This window comes from Ptychodera flava, chromosome 16 (assembly GCF_041260155.1).
Source record: "Ptychodera flava strain L36383 chromosome 16, AS_Pfla_20210202, whole genome shotgun sequence".
Taxonomy (NCBI): domain Eukaryota; kingdom Metazoa; phylum Hemichordata; class Enteropneusta; family Ptychoderidae; genus Ptychodera; species Ptychodera flava.
In genome coordinates, this window is record NC_091943.1 from 19,128,171 (window position 1) to 19,146,726 (window position 18,556).

General features: G+C 38.9%; 1 protein-coding gene across 1 annotated transcript; it reads left to right on the plus strand.

Moving 5' to 3' along the window:
- The first annotated feature begins 33 nt into the window (after positions 1 to 33).
- On the plus strand, positions 34 to 15,289 carry LOC139114209 (protein zer-1 homolog). Its single transcript, XM_070675786.1, is given in 15 exon segments — positions 34 to 137; positions 2,263 to 3,004; positions 5,216 to 5,365; positions 7,512 to 7,632; positions 8,392 to 8,524; positions 8,526 to 8,535; positions 9,607 to 9,666; positions 10,795 to 10,857; positions 11,618 to 11,714; positions 11,716 to 11,889; positions 12,289 to 12,379; positions 12,803 to 12,873; positions 13,181 to 13,290; positions 13,786 to 13,980; positions 14,860 to 15,289. Coding segments are annotated over 14 exon segments (1,842 nt in total). The 5' UTR covers positions 34 to 137; positions 2,263 to 2,552; the 3' UTR covers positions 14,975 to 15,289.
- The last annotated feature ends 3,267 nt before the right edge of the window (positions 15,290 to 18,556 follow it).

Genomic DNA, 18,556 nt, shown 5'->3' on the forward strand with positions numbered 1-18,556 from the left:
TTACTTTTTTCTTTCCTTGAAAGAGGACAAACAGGCTGAACTTTCAGAAGAGGCCACTGTACATTGTCACAAATAATCAAGGTCCTCGCCAGAAATACGTCATATGTTACAGTTGCCAGTGCAGTTTTGTAAATTGGGTAAGTTGTTGGACTTGCCTAGACCCATATTCTATTAAGTTCCTGTTTTTAACAGCATGTTACCAATTTCACGTTGTCACAATGACGACATAACACAGAAGTCGCAGTTGTTCGCTGCTCCTCACGGGGTCTCACTCAGCCCAGGCCCAGTGCCATTAGTCTACAGATTTATCGCACTGAGAAACGAAACAGTGCATGGACTGGTAGAAAAGAACGTCACGATATCCTATATGTAGAAAAGTAATTCTTGGTAGTCATGTTGCATTGTATTATCCTGAGAATCTGAAAGAAAGTGTCACAGTTTCAGAGTAGGGAAGTATATTTTTGGCTTTCGAATCGAATGTGGTGCAGTCCTCACAACAAAAACACTAAATCAAATAACTGACACTATAGGAAAAAAGTGCGTGACTAGAGCGAGAAACTGACGCTTTCTCGCAATCAGTGAGAATCTGTTCTTATTCTCACCGCTGTCGGTGAGAAAATTTTAATCTCCACTGGAGATTGGTGAGAATTGTACTCCTTGGCGAGAATAAAGTGTGGGGACAAATTCTCACCGGTGAGAATGGAAATTCTCACTAAGTACAGCGAGAATTGAAATTCACTGGCGAGAATCATCAAGACTCGCATTCGGAGTCTTGATGATTCTCGCCAGTGAATTTCAATTCTCGCTGTACTTAGTGAGAATTTCCATTCTCACCAGTGAGAATTTGTTTCTCACACTTGATTCTCGCCAAGGAGTGCATTTCTCACCAATCTCCAGTGGAGATTAAAATTTTCTCACCGACAGCGGTGAGAATAAGAACAGATTCTCACCGAGGTAACTGGTCGTTTCGGCACCAAGTCGTTTCGGCCCAAGTCGTTTCGGCATCTCAATTTCCGGCCCCAAGTCACTTCGGCACCGCAACCCAAGACGTTTCGGCATCCGTGTTTCGATTGTTTTCAAACTATTTAGTAATTGACTGATCCGTCATATTCGTAAGCATGACCTTTGCGTTCTGACCACTACTTTTACGTGTGTTTTGTGTGACTTTTGCCGTGCTGCTTCTCGTCACCGCTTTCAAACTTTTGCCGTGTCGGCGGCTATTGATAATCGATAAACTTGAGTCACAGATTTGAAAATAATATGAAGTTTTTTCTCTTCCCATGTTCTCACAAAGATTAAAGCATACATGTAGGCCAGGCCTACGTGAATGTTAGTTGACACTATACTTTTTAGTGCTTTGATTTGCAACATTACGCTCCAGCACAAGTTCCCACAGGTAAGCTTAGCCTTCAGCGGTGCCGAAACGTCTTGGGTCGCGGTGCCGAAACGACTTGGGGCCTGAAATTGGGAGGCCGAAACGTCTTGGGCCGAAACGACTTGGTGCCGAAACGTCTAGAAACCGTCACGATTGCGAAGAAAGCGTCAGTTTCTCGCTCTAGTCACGCACTTTTTCCCTATAGTGTGAACACCTGCCCGTATTTCATCAACGGAAGATCAGAGGTAAAATTACCCGTTTGGCAGTAATCTGACATCCCGGTGTGTGACATCCACACTGGCACCACAAATCCCTGCTGCGTTCCGTAGCCCTCAACTTTCTCCGGCGATTTTTAGATGGTGGAGAAAGGTAGGCCCACCCTTCTCCACCAACCAAAATGGCAAAAATAGCTTAGGGAAGTTGCAGGTTACGGAACTGCAGCTATACAGATCTTGGAGGAGTCTCTCGGACATAGGCAGATACACTTTCCTCACAAATTCCTTACAAAATTTACATGTAATCATATCCCCTAGGGACAAAAAAGATACGCTAAAAATTATGGCAAGGCATAATTATGCATCATGGAGATATTGAGCATGCTTATGAAAAGCCGAACGGGATATTATTTTCACCTGCCTCCAAAACAAAATTTTGCAATTGCATTGTGTAGCTATAAAAGTATGGTGAAAATTTGTCCAGTCTGTGTGCTTCCAGCCTAAAGTGGGGAGAAAGAATAAATGTGTGTTTGGCTGCAGTTGCTTTCTTATATGGAGACAATTCAAAGAAGCAGAAAGACAGAGAATGAAATCACAAAATTTGCATAAATGAAAATCATTTCGATTCTAATATTATTTTTCAAACTGTCTTTTTTCTTATTCCTTTAACAGCATTTTTCATGTAAGGCTTTTGTGGAGGCCGAGGACAGGGTATTCACTGTCATACAGAATGGAGATGGCTGGGCAGCTGATGAAGTCAGTGAACCTGACTCCCTCTTTGAAATCGCCTGCGACTTCTGTCTGCAAAATATTGTGTCTTTTTTGTGTATACTCAAGATGCATCAGTGAGCATACGGCAGGGCATTTACATCCCCGTGGAGGTATGTGACAAACTTGTCAATCGGTGTGCGGCTCAGCGTAAGATAACCGGCGATTTCCTGTCTTTGTTTTCGGACACGTCGATGACTAGACTATCGCGTCTGAACTTAAACGGCTGCCATGGCATCCAGCATGGACTTCAACACATATGTGGACATGACCTTGTGGAGCTTGACATCTCTGACTGTCAGCTCGGTCCATCCGCCTGGCAACATTTACAAAAACTCAGTGGATCGCTGCTTTCTCTGAACATTCATGGATGCAACCAGTTGATGATGGGGGTCATGCCGGAGTACTTCCTAATGACAAAGCTGCGGGCGTTGGACATCGGGAACACAAATTCTCCGCCGGCACTGTTGAAACAGCTCATACTACCGCTTGTCAATCTGACATCACTTGATGTATCCCAAGAAGTCAAGAACGGAGATTTGACTTTCTTAGATTCTGTTAAAGACACACTGAGGTCTCTAATTCTGTTTGACTGTAAATTAAGCCTTGATAGCTTTCTATATATCTGTCAAATGAAAGCGCTTCGGTAAGTATGCATGTACAGTCTGTCTACAACACTAGACACTGAAAAATTAAACACACATGCACAGCAAGTGAAATACCCCATGATTTGATTGACTGATCCACACAGAGATCAAGCACCGCAGTGTGATAAATCTCTAGACTTCTGTACACAGAATACCATGGTGAGAGTTTTTAAAAAACTGACAAAACAAATTGTTGGTTCGAGTATCTTTCTGAATGCCATATTTTCAATATCACAAAATGTAATCATTTCTGCTTGAAGATGATGCAGTTTTGCAAAACTTTGAAAAGACTTGAAATGAATAGGGAAATAAAGTTGCATCTTGTTGTCTAAGAAGTAGATATTCATTTGCTACAGCAATCTACATATTCAGTGAGTTATATTTTGTGGCTACCTCCTTTGCTGATAACTTCATTTTGAAAAGCACAACATTGAAGTTCACACAAACGTAGGATTTTTTGTGCATATTGCAGCAAAATTTTTATCAGTCACTGACTTGATATTTGTATTCTGCCAATTTGAGATTGAACCTGCAAGGACAGGAGCTGAACAATGGTTAAATTGGTGCAATGATGTCTTTGTGTACAAATCAGGGAGAATTGTGGGAAATTTCACATGCTGTGAGACATGGAGGTGAAAAGGTCAAACATTTGTCAGTGTAGTTTTATTGCCCTTCCATGGAGGAGTGATCTTCTTAAAAGTGTATGCATGAAAAACACCGACCCTTCCTTTCTTCTTGATCAAGAACAAGTGACCCTTCACGTTGTCAAATAATTTGCATTTCTTTAAGGAGCTGGTACTGGTAGTCTTCCCACATTCCCACGAGAAATGCCAAGTATTTGCCTTGTCAACAGAGTGTGTACTATATATTATAGCCCAAACATCGGACTATGTGCCCGAGGGTAGGTGACCATTTGCCCGACGTAAGGAGGGCAAATGGTCTCCTGCCCCGAGGGTACATACATGTAGTCCCTTGTTTGGGCTATAATATTTTTATTACATGCCTCTCTTACTCAGTTTGCACCAACATATTTACGTTTATTGGCAAATTATAGTCAAATACTTTATTTTCATTTTAGACGAAAAACGGTTAAAATAGAACGATTTCATCATCGAATGGCGCATTGATATATTTGAACTACTGTTATGGCGGTTTTCAATATTTTTATGCGAAATTTTCCAAAAAACGGATTTTCTTGTGCAAAACATGCAATTTCAAGACTTTTACGTCGAAAAGTTTCAAGTTGAAAATAGTTCCGGTTCCCTTTCAGTCCAGTGATGACTATGCGGCCCACGACGTCATCGGCGAGTTACCATTGAATCCTATGGAGCGCGCGACGTTCGATATACGAGGCATGTAATAAATGTTTATGTATTCAGTCAGCAAATTGTCACAGTGTACTTCAGCAGTTAAGCTTCAACTACAAAGTTTGTGACTATACCGGTAGATATGATGTGTTGACAATGAACCAATAGGCACTGCAATATTGTCTGAGAAGAACCAAATGAAACGTAGGTGGTTGTCCCATCTGCAGCCATGCATGTGGGACCCATCCAACGGGTCTGTTACTGCACGCTGCACATCCCAGTTGCATCCCTCGTGCATATCCAAAATATTAAAACAGCCGCTGTACCGAAATTGGTGGCTGAGGCTGAAGCAGCTTCATATAAAGAAGGGTCACTACCAAATTTTTTAGCAAAGTCTTAGTGAGCTATCAACATGCATCAAATGCTGAATATGCTACACTTGCTCAACATTCATTGCCAGTTTCTGGAAAGAGGCAATGTTCATCGACAAGGAAGTTTAGACAGGATCATGACTGCCTCCCTATTACATCAGTTGGAAAACTATCCGTCATGTCATTTCTATTCATTTTTCTTAGAGCAAGATGTCAATACCATATGGTGCCAGCATGTTAATACCAATGTGGCATATGTATACATGCACAGATAACCCACTGGACATGGAGTTGCCTTCCCAGAGGAGTAAAGTGTTCAGTTTAAAAGTGCAAGGCAGTTTCAATATAAAAGCAATGTCATATCTGTCCCTAAAGTATGATGTAGTACAGTGATCAATAGACCTGACCCCTTATTGCTCTGCTCTGTGAAACCTGTGTTGTGGAAATAACTGTACATTATCCTTTGAGTAGTTTCTGCTTTTTTGTTGTAAACACACTGAACTGTGTAGCATGTAAAATTATCTTTTTTCAGACATCTCGACATTTCTCAAGACGTGGACGTGCTGGAGACGGTGACATCAGCAAATGTGTTGCCCCAACTGATTGCCAACTTGCCCAATCTTGTGTCACTAGATGTATCTGGAACGGACATCGCGTTTACAGAAAACTATGTCGCTATTAGGTAAGAGTAATCGCCTAATGTTAGGCCAAAAAATAAAAAATAAATGTTTCTGGTCACGCGCGCGGTCACTTGAACAACAGCACATCACCCTTTTATTCTGTTTGTGGCCGGCGGCCGTGGCTGACACCAAACCAAAATGGCTGAAGAGAAAGAGAAGATTCTTTGGGGCATGATCAGTGACTGCATGAACAGTATATATGTGACTATAGTGATAAAACTATAAAACTGACCCTCCTCCCTCCCTTGAGGGAAAAAAAATTAAAATAATAAAAAAATTAAATGCGCGTTGCCGCACCATTTTTTAAAGAAAGACCTGACCAGAAACATTTCTTTTTTTTTTGGCCTTACCAGTATGTTCCTTATGATATTCGCTTGGATGTTGTAGATCGCGTAGTTTCAAGTAAAGGTGTAGTTTGAAATACATGTGTTTTAACATACATAAAACTGTAAGTTTTCACTTACTCAAACTCTCTTTCAAAATCAAGAAGAAGTCACTGCGCAACAATTCATACCAGGCAATGTGCAATAATTTACACTAGAGAAACAAATAACCCATCATGTCTTTCAAAATAACCACCATCCTGTGTAAATGCTATACATGCAGGAACAATTAAATTTTGGCTTTTCACAAAAGTGAACAGATGAAAAGTTTATTTACTTCGTGAGCTTCAAAATAAGCCCCCATTAACCCTTTTCCTGCCAAGTCCATATTTCACCACCAGGTCAAGATGGTTAAAATTAATGAAACACATCGTATTCCATATGATGCATTTTAACATAATACTGTACATTTGAAGGCTGATGAAAACATAATACTGTAAAGTTGATTTTTTTAAACAAAAGATGCTATAACATACATGTACCAAGCCAAGTGGGTGAAAATACGTCATTTTTTGGCTCAATACCGCTTTTTACTGACTTAGCTGATGGGGAAGTGATACAGTATTACTGTCTGGCAGGAAAAGGGTTAAATAGCCAAACCAATCACTTAACCGTTTTCCTGCCAGACAGTATCACTTCCCCATCAGCCAAGTCAGTAAAAAGCGGTATTGAGCCAAAACATGACATATTTTCACCCACTTGGCTTGGTCTGTTATAGTATCGTTAGTCCCAAAAAATCAAGTTTACAGTATTTATGTTTTAAACAGCTTTCAAATGTACAGTATTAGTTACAATACACCATATGGAATATGTTGTGTTTCATTAATTTTAACCATCTTGACCCTGCAGTGAAATATGGACTTGGCAGGAAAGGGTCAATTGTAAAAGTTTGAGAATTGAAATATCTGTCCCTGGAGGCATGTACATTACACCTTAAATATGATTTTCACAGGGGATGCCTATGAAGTGGTATAAAAATATCACTAAATGCAGATACAAAAATTTCAAGAAGTAATCTTCGCGGGAGAACTTGCACTAACCACCTCATGGGTACTTAAGTTTAGCACATTTCAAAACATTGTCCAAGCCATAGCTTTTTGTTTGTGTGATATTTGCAGGCTTATGATTGTCATCTTGTTTCATTTACAATACCAAGGTGATGAATATAATGAATTTATTACCTGTATGAACATGATTAATTTTATAAGCTAGAAAGGAATTGGATGATGTGATACAGCTGTGTATTTGTAATTACTACTACCAGTAGATTAGGGTTGGTACTTTGTTCCTAAATTTACCACATCAGCGGTAAACTCAAGTTGGCGGCAACATCTTGCAGTCTTAAACAACAACAGAATAATTAATGAAAAGTAATGTGTCAGCCAAGTTAATACAGCATCTGTAATACATCAACAGTGTCTGCTAGACTGGTAAAAAAATTCCATAGTACATGTATACATGTGAAAGATGAAACCTACAAATTTATCAAAACTTTCAGTTCATGAATATTTCAGTTTCTAGCCAAGTGAAGGTCAAAAAAAGTCAAGTTTACAAATTTACAATGCCTTACACTTCTTTTCCAATAAATGCCTGTAATTGGCTGATTACTTGGGAAATCTCTTGGAGATTAATCCAAGTTTTGCATATGGGATTAATTTGCATTTGCAAAAAAAAATGCTTACATGCAAGATACAGAATTGTTATTTGACTGTAAAATATAGTGCACAGCACAACTGAAAAAAAACTTTGAACTTTTCATTCATAGTGATGATGGCAAGAAAATGAAGAGTCGAATAGCTGGTCTGACTGGGCTCACCAAACCCCTGGAATTCCTTGGATTGCTGGATTCCAGCGCCTGTGAACAGGAAAACATACCAGCGTTGAAGGTAAATCTGTTTTGTGATCTTAAGTGTGCTTAATACCTCATGCTTCATTAAGGAGAGATGAATTCTCTTTTTTTAACCTTGGGTCTCATTAGGATCAGTTTTGGCTCACCTTTGCATGCAAAAGGGTCTTTTAGAGGATATCAGTAGGTACATGTATGTACTGTAACTCTTACAACTCCCTAGTCTTCTCATGATTGATACAAAATAATTTACACATCTGCTAATCTTCAGTCTTGCCCACTCATCTGACTGAAACATGCCTTCTTATCGGTTGCTACATGCCTGTTGTCTACTCTGCTTCCACAGTACTAGTATAAAATAGCCCAAAGGTATTGTTTCAAATATCCACCAGATACTACTATCACAGAATTTATTAAGCAAACGTTTTGTTACTGGCTAATCAGCAGAGCAATACTGTAACATTTCTCATAAAACAAAAACACCAAGTAAATTTACCCTTTATTCTGCTGGCTCCTGTGGCTTCCCCATTGGCCAAGCGAGTAGAAAGCCATATTGAGCTGAAATCTATATATTTTCACCTACTTGGCATGGCGTGTTACCCGTACATAGCTAGCAGGTTTAATCAGTAAATCCTGTTACAGTATCTCCTCTTTTCACTGAATTTAAATGTTGCAAGATATTACACACATTATGCCATTCTTATTTTGACCAACTTGATCTGATGGTGACAAGTGAACTAGCTTGGCCAGAATGAGATAAGAGTTGTCTGCTAAACTATTGTCATTGTTCAACATGTAGGTATCAGGCCAGAATGATGAGCAGCAGATACTGACAGCTTTAGAAGCCTATGTGACCAGGACACCTTTCTTTGTCAAAGCACTGAACAGCTTGTTTGACATTGCCAGGGTGGCAGAAATACGGAATCCATATCAGGCAGTCAAGGTAAGGACAGGTGATGCAGTAAGGTTGTCTTACTCATTCTTTTGAAATAATTTGTGGTATAATTTTTTCAAATGTAAATATATATGTTGTAAGAAAGATATATATGTCAAAACTTAGTTGGAATCGGTCAGGTGATAGGCTGTGCCAGTGTCCTTTTTTTATGCATCCTTTGTGGTATTTTTGTAATAACATTACTGTTTATAATACCGGATACATCTCACATTTGTGACTGGGGTGTCAAATGGGCCGTTTTACTGTTTCTTGCAATGTTAACAATTTTTCTTCCGATTTACTTTATTTTTCGCCCAAGTATGGAATGCTATCTTCCACAGCCTTCTGGATAGCCTGTAAAATGTTAATGTACAGGGCGTAAGAGGTATTTCTGCAATTGTGCCATGTGTCCCTATAAACAGTTCAACAGTGAACGCGCTATGGTAGCTGGAGAATGCACTGTACATGAGGGTTGGGGATGCCTTGAAATGGGGAATGTTACAAAACAGTCTATTTTAACACAGCAAAACTCTATTATTCTATCTCAATGGAAGATAAGAGTAATTTGTCGTATCTTCATAAATTAGTTAAAGTGACATTTTGTGACATAAATGTCATATGTTAAATGTACCAGTATCAGCGCAGTCATGCACTATGACTTGCATCGTTTAACTTCATTTATTTTGACAAAACTCTGCCTCTACATCATCAGAACTGTGAAGAGAAGTTGAACTCTACCCTCTCCCTGCGATATTCTTATTTGTTAATCCAATACTACAGCATGCGAATAGGTTGATTTAAAATGTTATATCATTTGTGCCCTCATTTTTATTGTACACAGGTATGCAAAAGTAATTTCACCTGAGAAATTAGTGTAGTGATTAGAATGAGTGATAGGTTTGTCAGACAGCTGCCCATGGATCTTGACTGCAAACTGAATTTATCCACAATAAAACTCACAGCGAATTGAGTGAAGTTCAGATGGAAAAAGGAGAAAAGACTCAGAGAAATTTTGAAAGTAACACTTGGCATATGTCGCAAAGTCCACATTTAATGTTGTAATGTTTCTTATTCTCCCAGTGTATTGTGGCAGGAATGGACAGACATCGTGACAAGACAAGTCGTCCAGATTTCAGGAAGGTACAAAACTCATTGAATTTTGTAGAATTTTCACCATCTCTGAATGCACAGAAATACAGCGTACAAGTGTATGAAGAACTGTGTAAAGTTATTTACAACTTCAATCCTATGTACATGTATCAATGTATGTATAGTAGTAGCACATGAAACACATGCATTATCCAGTACAGCTGTACATTACATAGATCTCACAATGCATGTACAGATACATACTGCCAAATGCACTGATGTGTGTACCTACAAACAAATATCTGTACCGGTATATGCGTAAATTGATTTACACACAATACATACCATTACATATGCATGTACCGGTATGTATATGTGTAGATAAATGTATTCATATTAATGTATAGATGCATGCATATATATATATATATATTATATATATATATATATATATATATAAATATATATATATATATATATATATATATATATATATATATATATATATATATATATACACACACAGAAGACTTAGACATAGTCACAGACACACACACACATATACACACACATTCATTTATAGAAACATGTATACCAGTACATACATATGTACATACGAAATATGCTTGATATGTATAGGCTCTTACATATACTCATTGATACCCTTACACATCCCAAACAGTGTAAAATGCTATTATCATAATGATAAGACCTGTCACGGTCCCTCCACAAACCGTGGATCTGTACGGCCATGATTGGTATTTGGGCACTCAATCTTGTGTGTATGTATCTCTCTCTGTGTATGTATATATGTATACATGCATGCCACATATATACGTGAATATAAATACATTTATCTACACATGATATACCACACTCAGTCTTGTGTGTGTGTATCACTCTCTCTGTGTATGTATGTAAACATACATGCCATATATACGGTATGTGAATATAAATGCATTTATCGACAAATATACTACACTCAGTCTTGTGGCCAGAGTGGCCTGTGTGACCTTGAGCACCAAACTACTTATCAGGGCGATACAGATCAATTAGAATACCAGTACTGGTGTACCAGACTTACAGCGAGAGAGGTGTATTCATGAGATGCAACTATCCATGATAAGTACCACGTTATCGAATTACATTTTTGAAATTTGTCATTTGTGTTCTATCCAGTGCCTCACTCTACCACCTGACAAAGAGAGATGCCTATGCTAAATTGGGACACAGTCTAAGAAGGTAAGCTGCATGAAACAAAAACCTGGAACCACCATAGTCAATTCCGTGAGGCTGAGCTTTGCCATAGACAACACCAGTAATTAGTCACTGCACACTTAAGGTGTTGGTGCATGTATATGAGTGGCATCTATTTCATTAATATGGTTTGCATATATGTAAGTTTCTTGTGTATTGGATATTCAGGGTTTGCTATCAGCGATTCTCAGTGTTTCATGACGTCAACTACTAATTGATCCATTACCAGCGCATTATCTCAATGCTTACAACGCATAAATGTCCTTTACTTGATAGACCCACTCTATTTGAGAAAATATATGATGAGACAAACTTAAATTGGAATTCATTTATTGACAAAAGGTGTTCCTTTATTATCATAGGATCAAAAAGAATGTCTTTTTCATGTTGGAGAAAGTTTGATTTATTTGACAACCAGTTTACTGTGGTGTTGAAGTCACAAATGCTTTTGACAACTATATCGGCAACAGTTCTTTTTGGCCCCATCCCGGAAATCACTTTAATCTCAGACTATCCTTGGAAGAAGCACATCAAATACAACTTTTGGAGGGGTTTATAATTAGGATCAGGTTTAGTTACAGGGTTAGCTACTTAAAGTGTTGTTACCCTTAGTACCCAAGAAAAAATTTGGGGGTTGGGGGACCTTAAGGAACTTTTTCCACTATATGCATACAAATATACGGATACAGCTATTGCCCCACCATAGATATGAAGGGTACTAGCAAATGCACATTTTCTGTTTCAGGAAATCTATAGTGGCATTGATCAACGCCATGGAGAATCTGCCGCGCGAACCCACGCTGCAACGAAATGCCTGTCTGACATTATGCAACTTCAAAGTGACCTGAAGAGCTGGAGTTCGTTTACGAGCGAGTGGCCCGGCAGCTTCTGCGACTCGCAACCGACGAAATGAACGATGACTTCATACAGAAGGTGGCAGTGTACCTGTGCAATGCCATAGTGTGCCAGGTGGATGGTGTTCAAAAGCAGCTGGTTGGCAAGATAGGTGTGGTAAAGGTTGGTAAACCCAAGTTATGCAAGACGTCTTCATCATATGCCATCATTCCAAAGTCCCCGTTCATTGGCTATACTACCGTACACTATCGAAAGATAAAGCACTATTATATTTACTTAGTGTGCAAACTTTTCCAAAAAGCATTTATTTATAAAGATAATATAGCAATTACATAAAAACTGATAGTGGACACACTGATCAGCTGAACATGTACGCATGGCTAAGCATTATGTGAAATTTTGGTTAGTCACTGATAAACCTGCTATGGCAATCAGTGCTAGGAGAGTGCAGTTTGGATTTCACATCATCTCTCCAGATGGAGGTTACACGTATCATCTTCCCATATGTCTCACCAATTATCTAGGCTCACCTTTCCCCAATTTCAATGTTCCCTCCCAAAGACAATGTTGAAGTTAATCAAGGAGAGACTGGAAAACAGAAATTGTGATGAAGTAATGGAAATAGCCTGGAGTACTCTGTGGAATGTCACCGGTGAGTGAGAATTAAATTTTATATCTGTTATTATTATATTGTATTGCATTCATTTTGTCAGTGTTCCGGTCAATTGGATATTGCAGCAAGTCTGGGATCAGAGATTCCAGATCTCGAACTTGATGGTGCTTTTTCACCTGATCAAAATATGCGTCACATCGCCTTCCGAAAGTGAACAAGGGCTTGGTTGACCATTGTCACTGGTGTACAAAGGAAGAGTTGAATTTTTGTTTTCCCAATCCAATAACGGGACTAGGGTTTTTCCAATCAAAGGACTGCCAGTAGTGTAATCCATTGTCAGTTGTATGCTTAGTACATGATGTGGTTTGAAACACCTTTCTGTCAATTGCTATAAATTTCAGATGTATGTGTTGGCCAGATACAAGTTGAAAATGTCACAACTAGGCGTGTTCTTGATTTCAGATGAAACTGCTGAGAATTGCCAGATGTTCTTAGAAGGGAATGGAATGCAGCTGTTTTTGTCCTGCTATTCTGTAAGTGAAATAGTTACCCCATTCTAGTATTGTCTCATAAATGAAAAAGAAAACTCTAAATTGAAAGAGCAAATGTAAAAAAATTCTATCTACAGACCTAATTACCCATGTTATCATGTTGGCCCATAGTGTTTTCTGTATACTTTTCCATGCCAAAGATATATCCACAAAAAATTTCACTCATGAAAAAATCTAAATCAATTATATTGTAACTTTGACACTTCAAAGATTAGTCAAAGTGATATTCAAAACTGAATGGGCATTCAATTGAACAACCTTCTTTGATGTGTATTTTTTTCCATCCCAGACATTCCCTGGCAAACCAGAATTATTACGTAATATGATGGGACTGCTTGGAAACGTGTCAGAGGTCAGAGAACTCAGAGAAGAGCTCATTAAATATGCAAATGTATTCAGGTGAGATTGCTGAATTCCTTCATCACTGTCTATCCCCGCAAAGTCAGGGTTAAAGAGTATGTATCATTAGGTTTATTTGAAGCCAAATACTTGACAAAGTGACAGACTGTTCTCTAATGTTGCATTGCTATACTTGCCCATGAAGTTTTGTCCGCCATGAAGAAGGGGATACACCTTTTGTGAATTCCCCTTTGTTCAGCCTACCTGTGACAATGGTGCCTCCAGCTCATATATGTGAACACATTTTGGAACACCTTTGCATTCTGTTTGACTCTAAATCTCAACCTGATGTCATAGGTTACCAGGGGTCAGGTAGACTGAAAGATCCACCGCTCGAGGGCGCTCTTTCTGCTCTCCTTAAGAAGGGAGCGCAGAAAGCGCCCTCAAACACTGGATCTTCCAGTCTTCGGGGGTCTGGGTTCGAAGGTGAAAAAACATAACTCTCAAATGAAATAGTAAATGAAAAGAGCTTTTCTAATGCTTCACAAATTGTAGCGATTTACTGGACAATCACAGCGATGGCATTGAAGTGAGTTACAACGCGGCTGGTGTTCTCTCCCACATCGCCTCCGACGGCATTGAAGTCTGGAATCCACTCATGTCTCCCATCGACAGGAATGCAGTCTTGACAAAGATGGTGGAAGCCATCGATTCATGGGATCTTAATGCCCAGAGGAACATAAACTACAGGTGAGCGAGTTGCCTTGTGTCAGATGTGACCACTTTCCATGTCAGCTTTTGATCTCAGCATTTCTAGCCGATTTGATAGTGCAAAATATCTACAATTCAATATTACATCTGTTTCACATTCTGTCTTGTGCAGTTGATGAAAGAAGAAAAACCAAATTAAATATGGGAATATGACCTTAAAAACATGAAAGTGATACAAATATTTCCAACATTTCTGTGTTTCAAAAACAGTTTTGCCATCTAACACTTACCACTCTATTGATATGTCTTTTCATCATAGATTTTTCATGTCAGTGTTTAACTGTTATTGTTGAAAAAGTAATCCGTGTCCAGACATAGATCCAGTACTTCATTTGCTTTGCAGTGCTGACCTTGCATAGATCTGCATACTCTACTGACAAGTCAGTTAATCCACATGTTAACATCGCTGTTGTGGGTATGCCCAGAAACTCATGGCAGAAAATGCTGAAAATAATTTTAAAAGTTGGAAGTGTGTAGTTTATCAGGTGTGCACAGATGTCCCACACCACATCAATACTGTCATTCTTTTGTGCGTCTGTGAGCAATAAGGTATCTGTTGGATGACAACATATTGCCAAATATTTGCATCTGTACTAGGAATGGAAAGGGCCATAGCTTTCTTATTCCAGATATAAAGACATTTTGAAGATACTCCCACAAAAACACAAGTGAATGGGAAGATGTGAAGCCTTAGGTTTTGAAACATTCAATCATTAGTTTCTTTTCCGCTGTTTTACGTATAAAATAAATGTTCGTTGGCACCTGTTGTCTGCACACTGTGCAGTTACTGTTATTCCAGCTTATGGTCTTTGTGATTGCTTTCTTGATATAGTTTGTCTGTTTTTCTCTTCACTCAAGGTCATTTGAACCAATCTTGCGTCTTGTGTCCTGCTATCACACTCCACAAGTGCAGCTTTGGGCAGTTTGGGCATTGGCAAACCTTACAACAGTCTACCGTAAGTCATGTTCATAAAACAAATTACACGACTCTTTTACAAAAATGGATTAAACTATTGGCGGAAGTTCCATTTTAAGGCTTCATCGACTCACTGCATTTGGAATCATGGGGTAAAAGCGCCAAGTTTAGTGCTTTTCATTACATGATATTTTAGGAGGCATCATGGTCCAGTGGCTAGAGCAGTGGACTCACGATCACAGGATGGTGAGTTCGAGCCCCGGCATGGCCATGGTGTTGTGTCCTTGAGCAAGGCACTTTATTCCTCATTGCTTCTCCCCACCCAGGAGTGATGGGTACCTGGTAGGACAGTGGTTGTAATGTGTGTGTTTAGCTCTGCTGTGCTTATTGGCTGCACATGTGAGCTGTTGTTTGCTCCCCAGGGAGTTGAGTGGTATCATATTAGGTCCAGTGACCAGGGGTAATAATAATTGTAAAGCGCCTTGAGCACATGTACTTGTGGATATGTGCGCTATATAAGAACCCAATATTATGATATGGCAAGGGTCATCTTCTAACGGGTATGGTATTGTCCACTCACGTTCACGCCAAACTGTGCGTATTTGCATAACTTAATAGTTATGCAAATACACAGAGCCTGGTGTAAACATGAATGACAATGCCATACCCATCAGAAGATGGTCCCTGCCATATTACAAGATGAAAGCACCAAGTGAGTTGATGACGCCCTAAAATGCAACTTCCACCAATAGTTTTATCCGTTTTTGTAAAAAAATCGTGCGAGTTAAAAGTGGCAAAAACGGCTTTTCCGGAATAAATGACCCCAAAAAGTAGCGCATATGTGAAAATCAGCCTTGGTAAACTCCCCCTTTAAGGCAACTTTTAACCATTCTCTTTCAAAATCAAGAATAAAAATCAGGTGTCACTGAGCAAATTCTGGTACTCGAGAAACAAATTATCAAATATTTACACAAGCTTGAAATTTAAATTTGCAATTCAAGGATGGAAGACAGTGTTAAAGTACACAATTAGAGATCAAGTGTTCATCATGTCCTTTCAGCTGAGAAGTCTGCTCTCTGCTGAGAACAGAGGGTGGCTGTGACCTGCTGCAGAACATTCTAGAGCATGAGCCACCTGTGCCTCGAGTCAAAGAGCTGGCACAGAAGACGCTGAACAATGTAGCTGCATTTGAACAACAGGAATCATACAGCTATGAGTTTTGAGAGTAAGGACTACAAATGCCTTTGAAAATACACACAGTCAAGCTACATGTAACCTGGCTTCATCAAGCCGAGATGGCATAGTCAAATCATGATCCAATTATAACAACGCAATCGCCAGCATTTTGCAACCTTGTCAACATCAGTAATAATGCGCTCCATCAAACAGTAGCTGTATACCGATGATGTGTTCTGTTTCATCCATGGCATATCATTCTTTTGCATTTGCTGCATTTCAAGGAAATAACAGTGTGGGTCTGTTACAAAATTAAGGTAGCATGCACCTCAAAAGTGAAAGACCTAAACTTTTTGCTCAAACTTTCCTCAATAAACCTTTCAAACATTCTCTTACCAAAATCAACAATAAAAAACAGGGGTCACCATGCAAAGTTTGGTTCTAGAGAAACAAATTACACAACATTTAGCGATTTTTGAATTTCAAAATGGCCGCCACCCCTGTGTCCAGTTTATGGGAGAAAACAAAATTTTTGAATTTTGAAAAACTTAGATGGTGAAAAGATTTTTTACTCCAAGAGCTTTAAAATGAGCCCCACGATTGGGAGATCAAACAAGAATTGTAAAAATTTCAGTCTGAATATCTGTCCTCAAGGTGCATTCTACTTAAGAGACCATACATTTTCTTTAAGAAGTGTAATTTGCTATACCCACAGTATGCTCCAATGCTTCATCATTGGTAGAAATTCCATATGCATTTGATAAACACATACATACATGTATAGTAGGTACCAGCCAGTGCCTTACCTACTCTGTTAACAAAGCCGATTCAATGTACAGAATTTTCACAGAAAAAAATGCTGTAAAAATCTGAAAATATCAGGCATTACAATCGGTCTGTTTTAGTTTGTTAAGAATATGAGTCACAAAACGGATAAAAACCAATTCTTGGCTGATATTTATAACTGTATACTATTTATCTATAGACAAGGTCATGAAGAATCAAACAGCAGTTAGCATCCATGCCTAACCCCTCAAGGTTTAACAAATCTGGTACTTTCATCAACCTGTTCTCCCCATTCACCTGTAAACACGTCCTCAATCACTGTAGATAACAATGGGTTTGGGCCAAACCATTGTGGAGAAGGGGTTGAAAAACAGGCCATAATTTCCATTTCCAATTTATGATTCTCTGTCCTCTTTGCAGTGTCCAGACAATGGAATGGAACTGAAGTTTTTTATCTGAATGATGGAAGAGGTATTTTAATAAGTGACTTCAAGTGACAATGATGACATGGGAGTGATGTCAGTTATTTTTAAACTAATATAATCTACGACAATCGCTGCAAGCTTTAGATAGATACATTAGACCTGCTTGCCGGTACACATGATTTCACGGGTTACAGTGATGATACAGCTGCTTCTACGTGTAAAGTGGATATTTCATATCATATCATACCCATCCGGTATATTGACAGCGCAAAAAAGTAAGGTGATTGATGGAGACATGAAAATAACTTTGTTATATCTGCAACATAGCACGGTTGTAACACTCGCAAGCTCGCAGCTGGAGAGCTGTTTTTGATGTTTTTTACCGGAATTTCAATATACTCTTATGATATGATAGCAATAAATCACACCCAGCGACGGTATACCACTCGATTTTGACCAGTTCACTTCATAATGTACTCGTTATCGCTCATGCATGTATGTCATGAACTGGTCAAAATCTCGTGGTGTACTGTTGCTGGGCATGGTTTGTTGCTTGAATAATCCATTTGTCATATGGCCATGCTGGTGAAGAAAAGTAAGTCATCACATTTGACATGTAACATTAATCTTTGACTCTTTCGTGTTGATGTAATCAGATTTATGAATGCCAGCTTCACTGGTAATGCAGTGCTCACAAATTTTCAATAGAGAACAGTGTTCCGTGTTGCCTCTGCTACAAACTCCAGAGAAGAGGAATGAGACATACTATGACAGCACCATGTCTGTCAAAACTACCCTGTAATATTCATGTCAATAGTAGAATCACAGACACTAAGGCAGGGCTACTTTTTGAAATTGAAACTAGTGATGCAGTTCAGGGAGATCTTCAATGTGTAAATCAGAACTTTCACTCACTGTAAGACATCACTAGTTATATGCTACCCAGAAAACTACTGGGAATAAGGCAATGGGCGTATGCTAAAATAGCTTGTTCATTGAATCTTTCGTGTACTATTCTTTGTCTTGAGTTCCTAGCAGATCTTGCTCATTCTAGCTCAAGTTCAGTTCAGATTACTCACCAAAGTACACCAGATGTGACGACATCTACTTCACTTTCATTCATTTTTCTTCAGTTTAGCTTCCTTCTAAGATGACGCTCAAGCAAGCCGCCAGATTTTCCCATCATGTGTATATAAAAAAATAAAATGTCCTATTATGACTTCACTGTAATACAATCAAATTTGCACTAAGG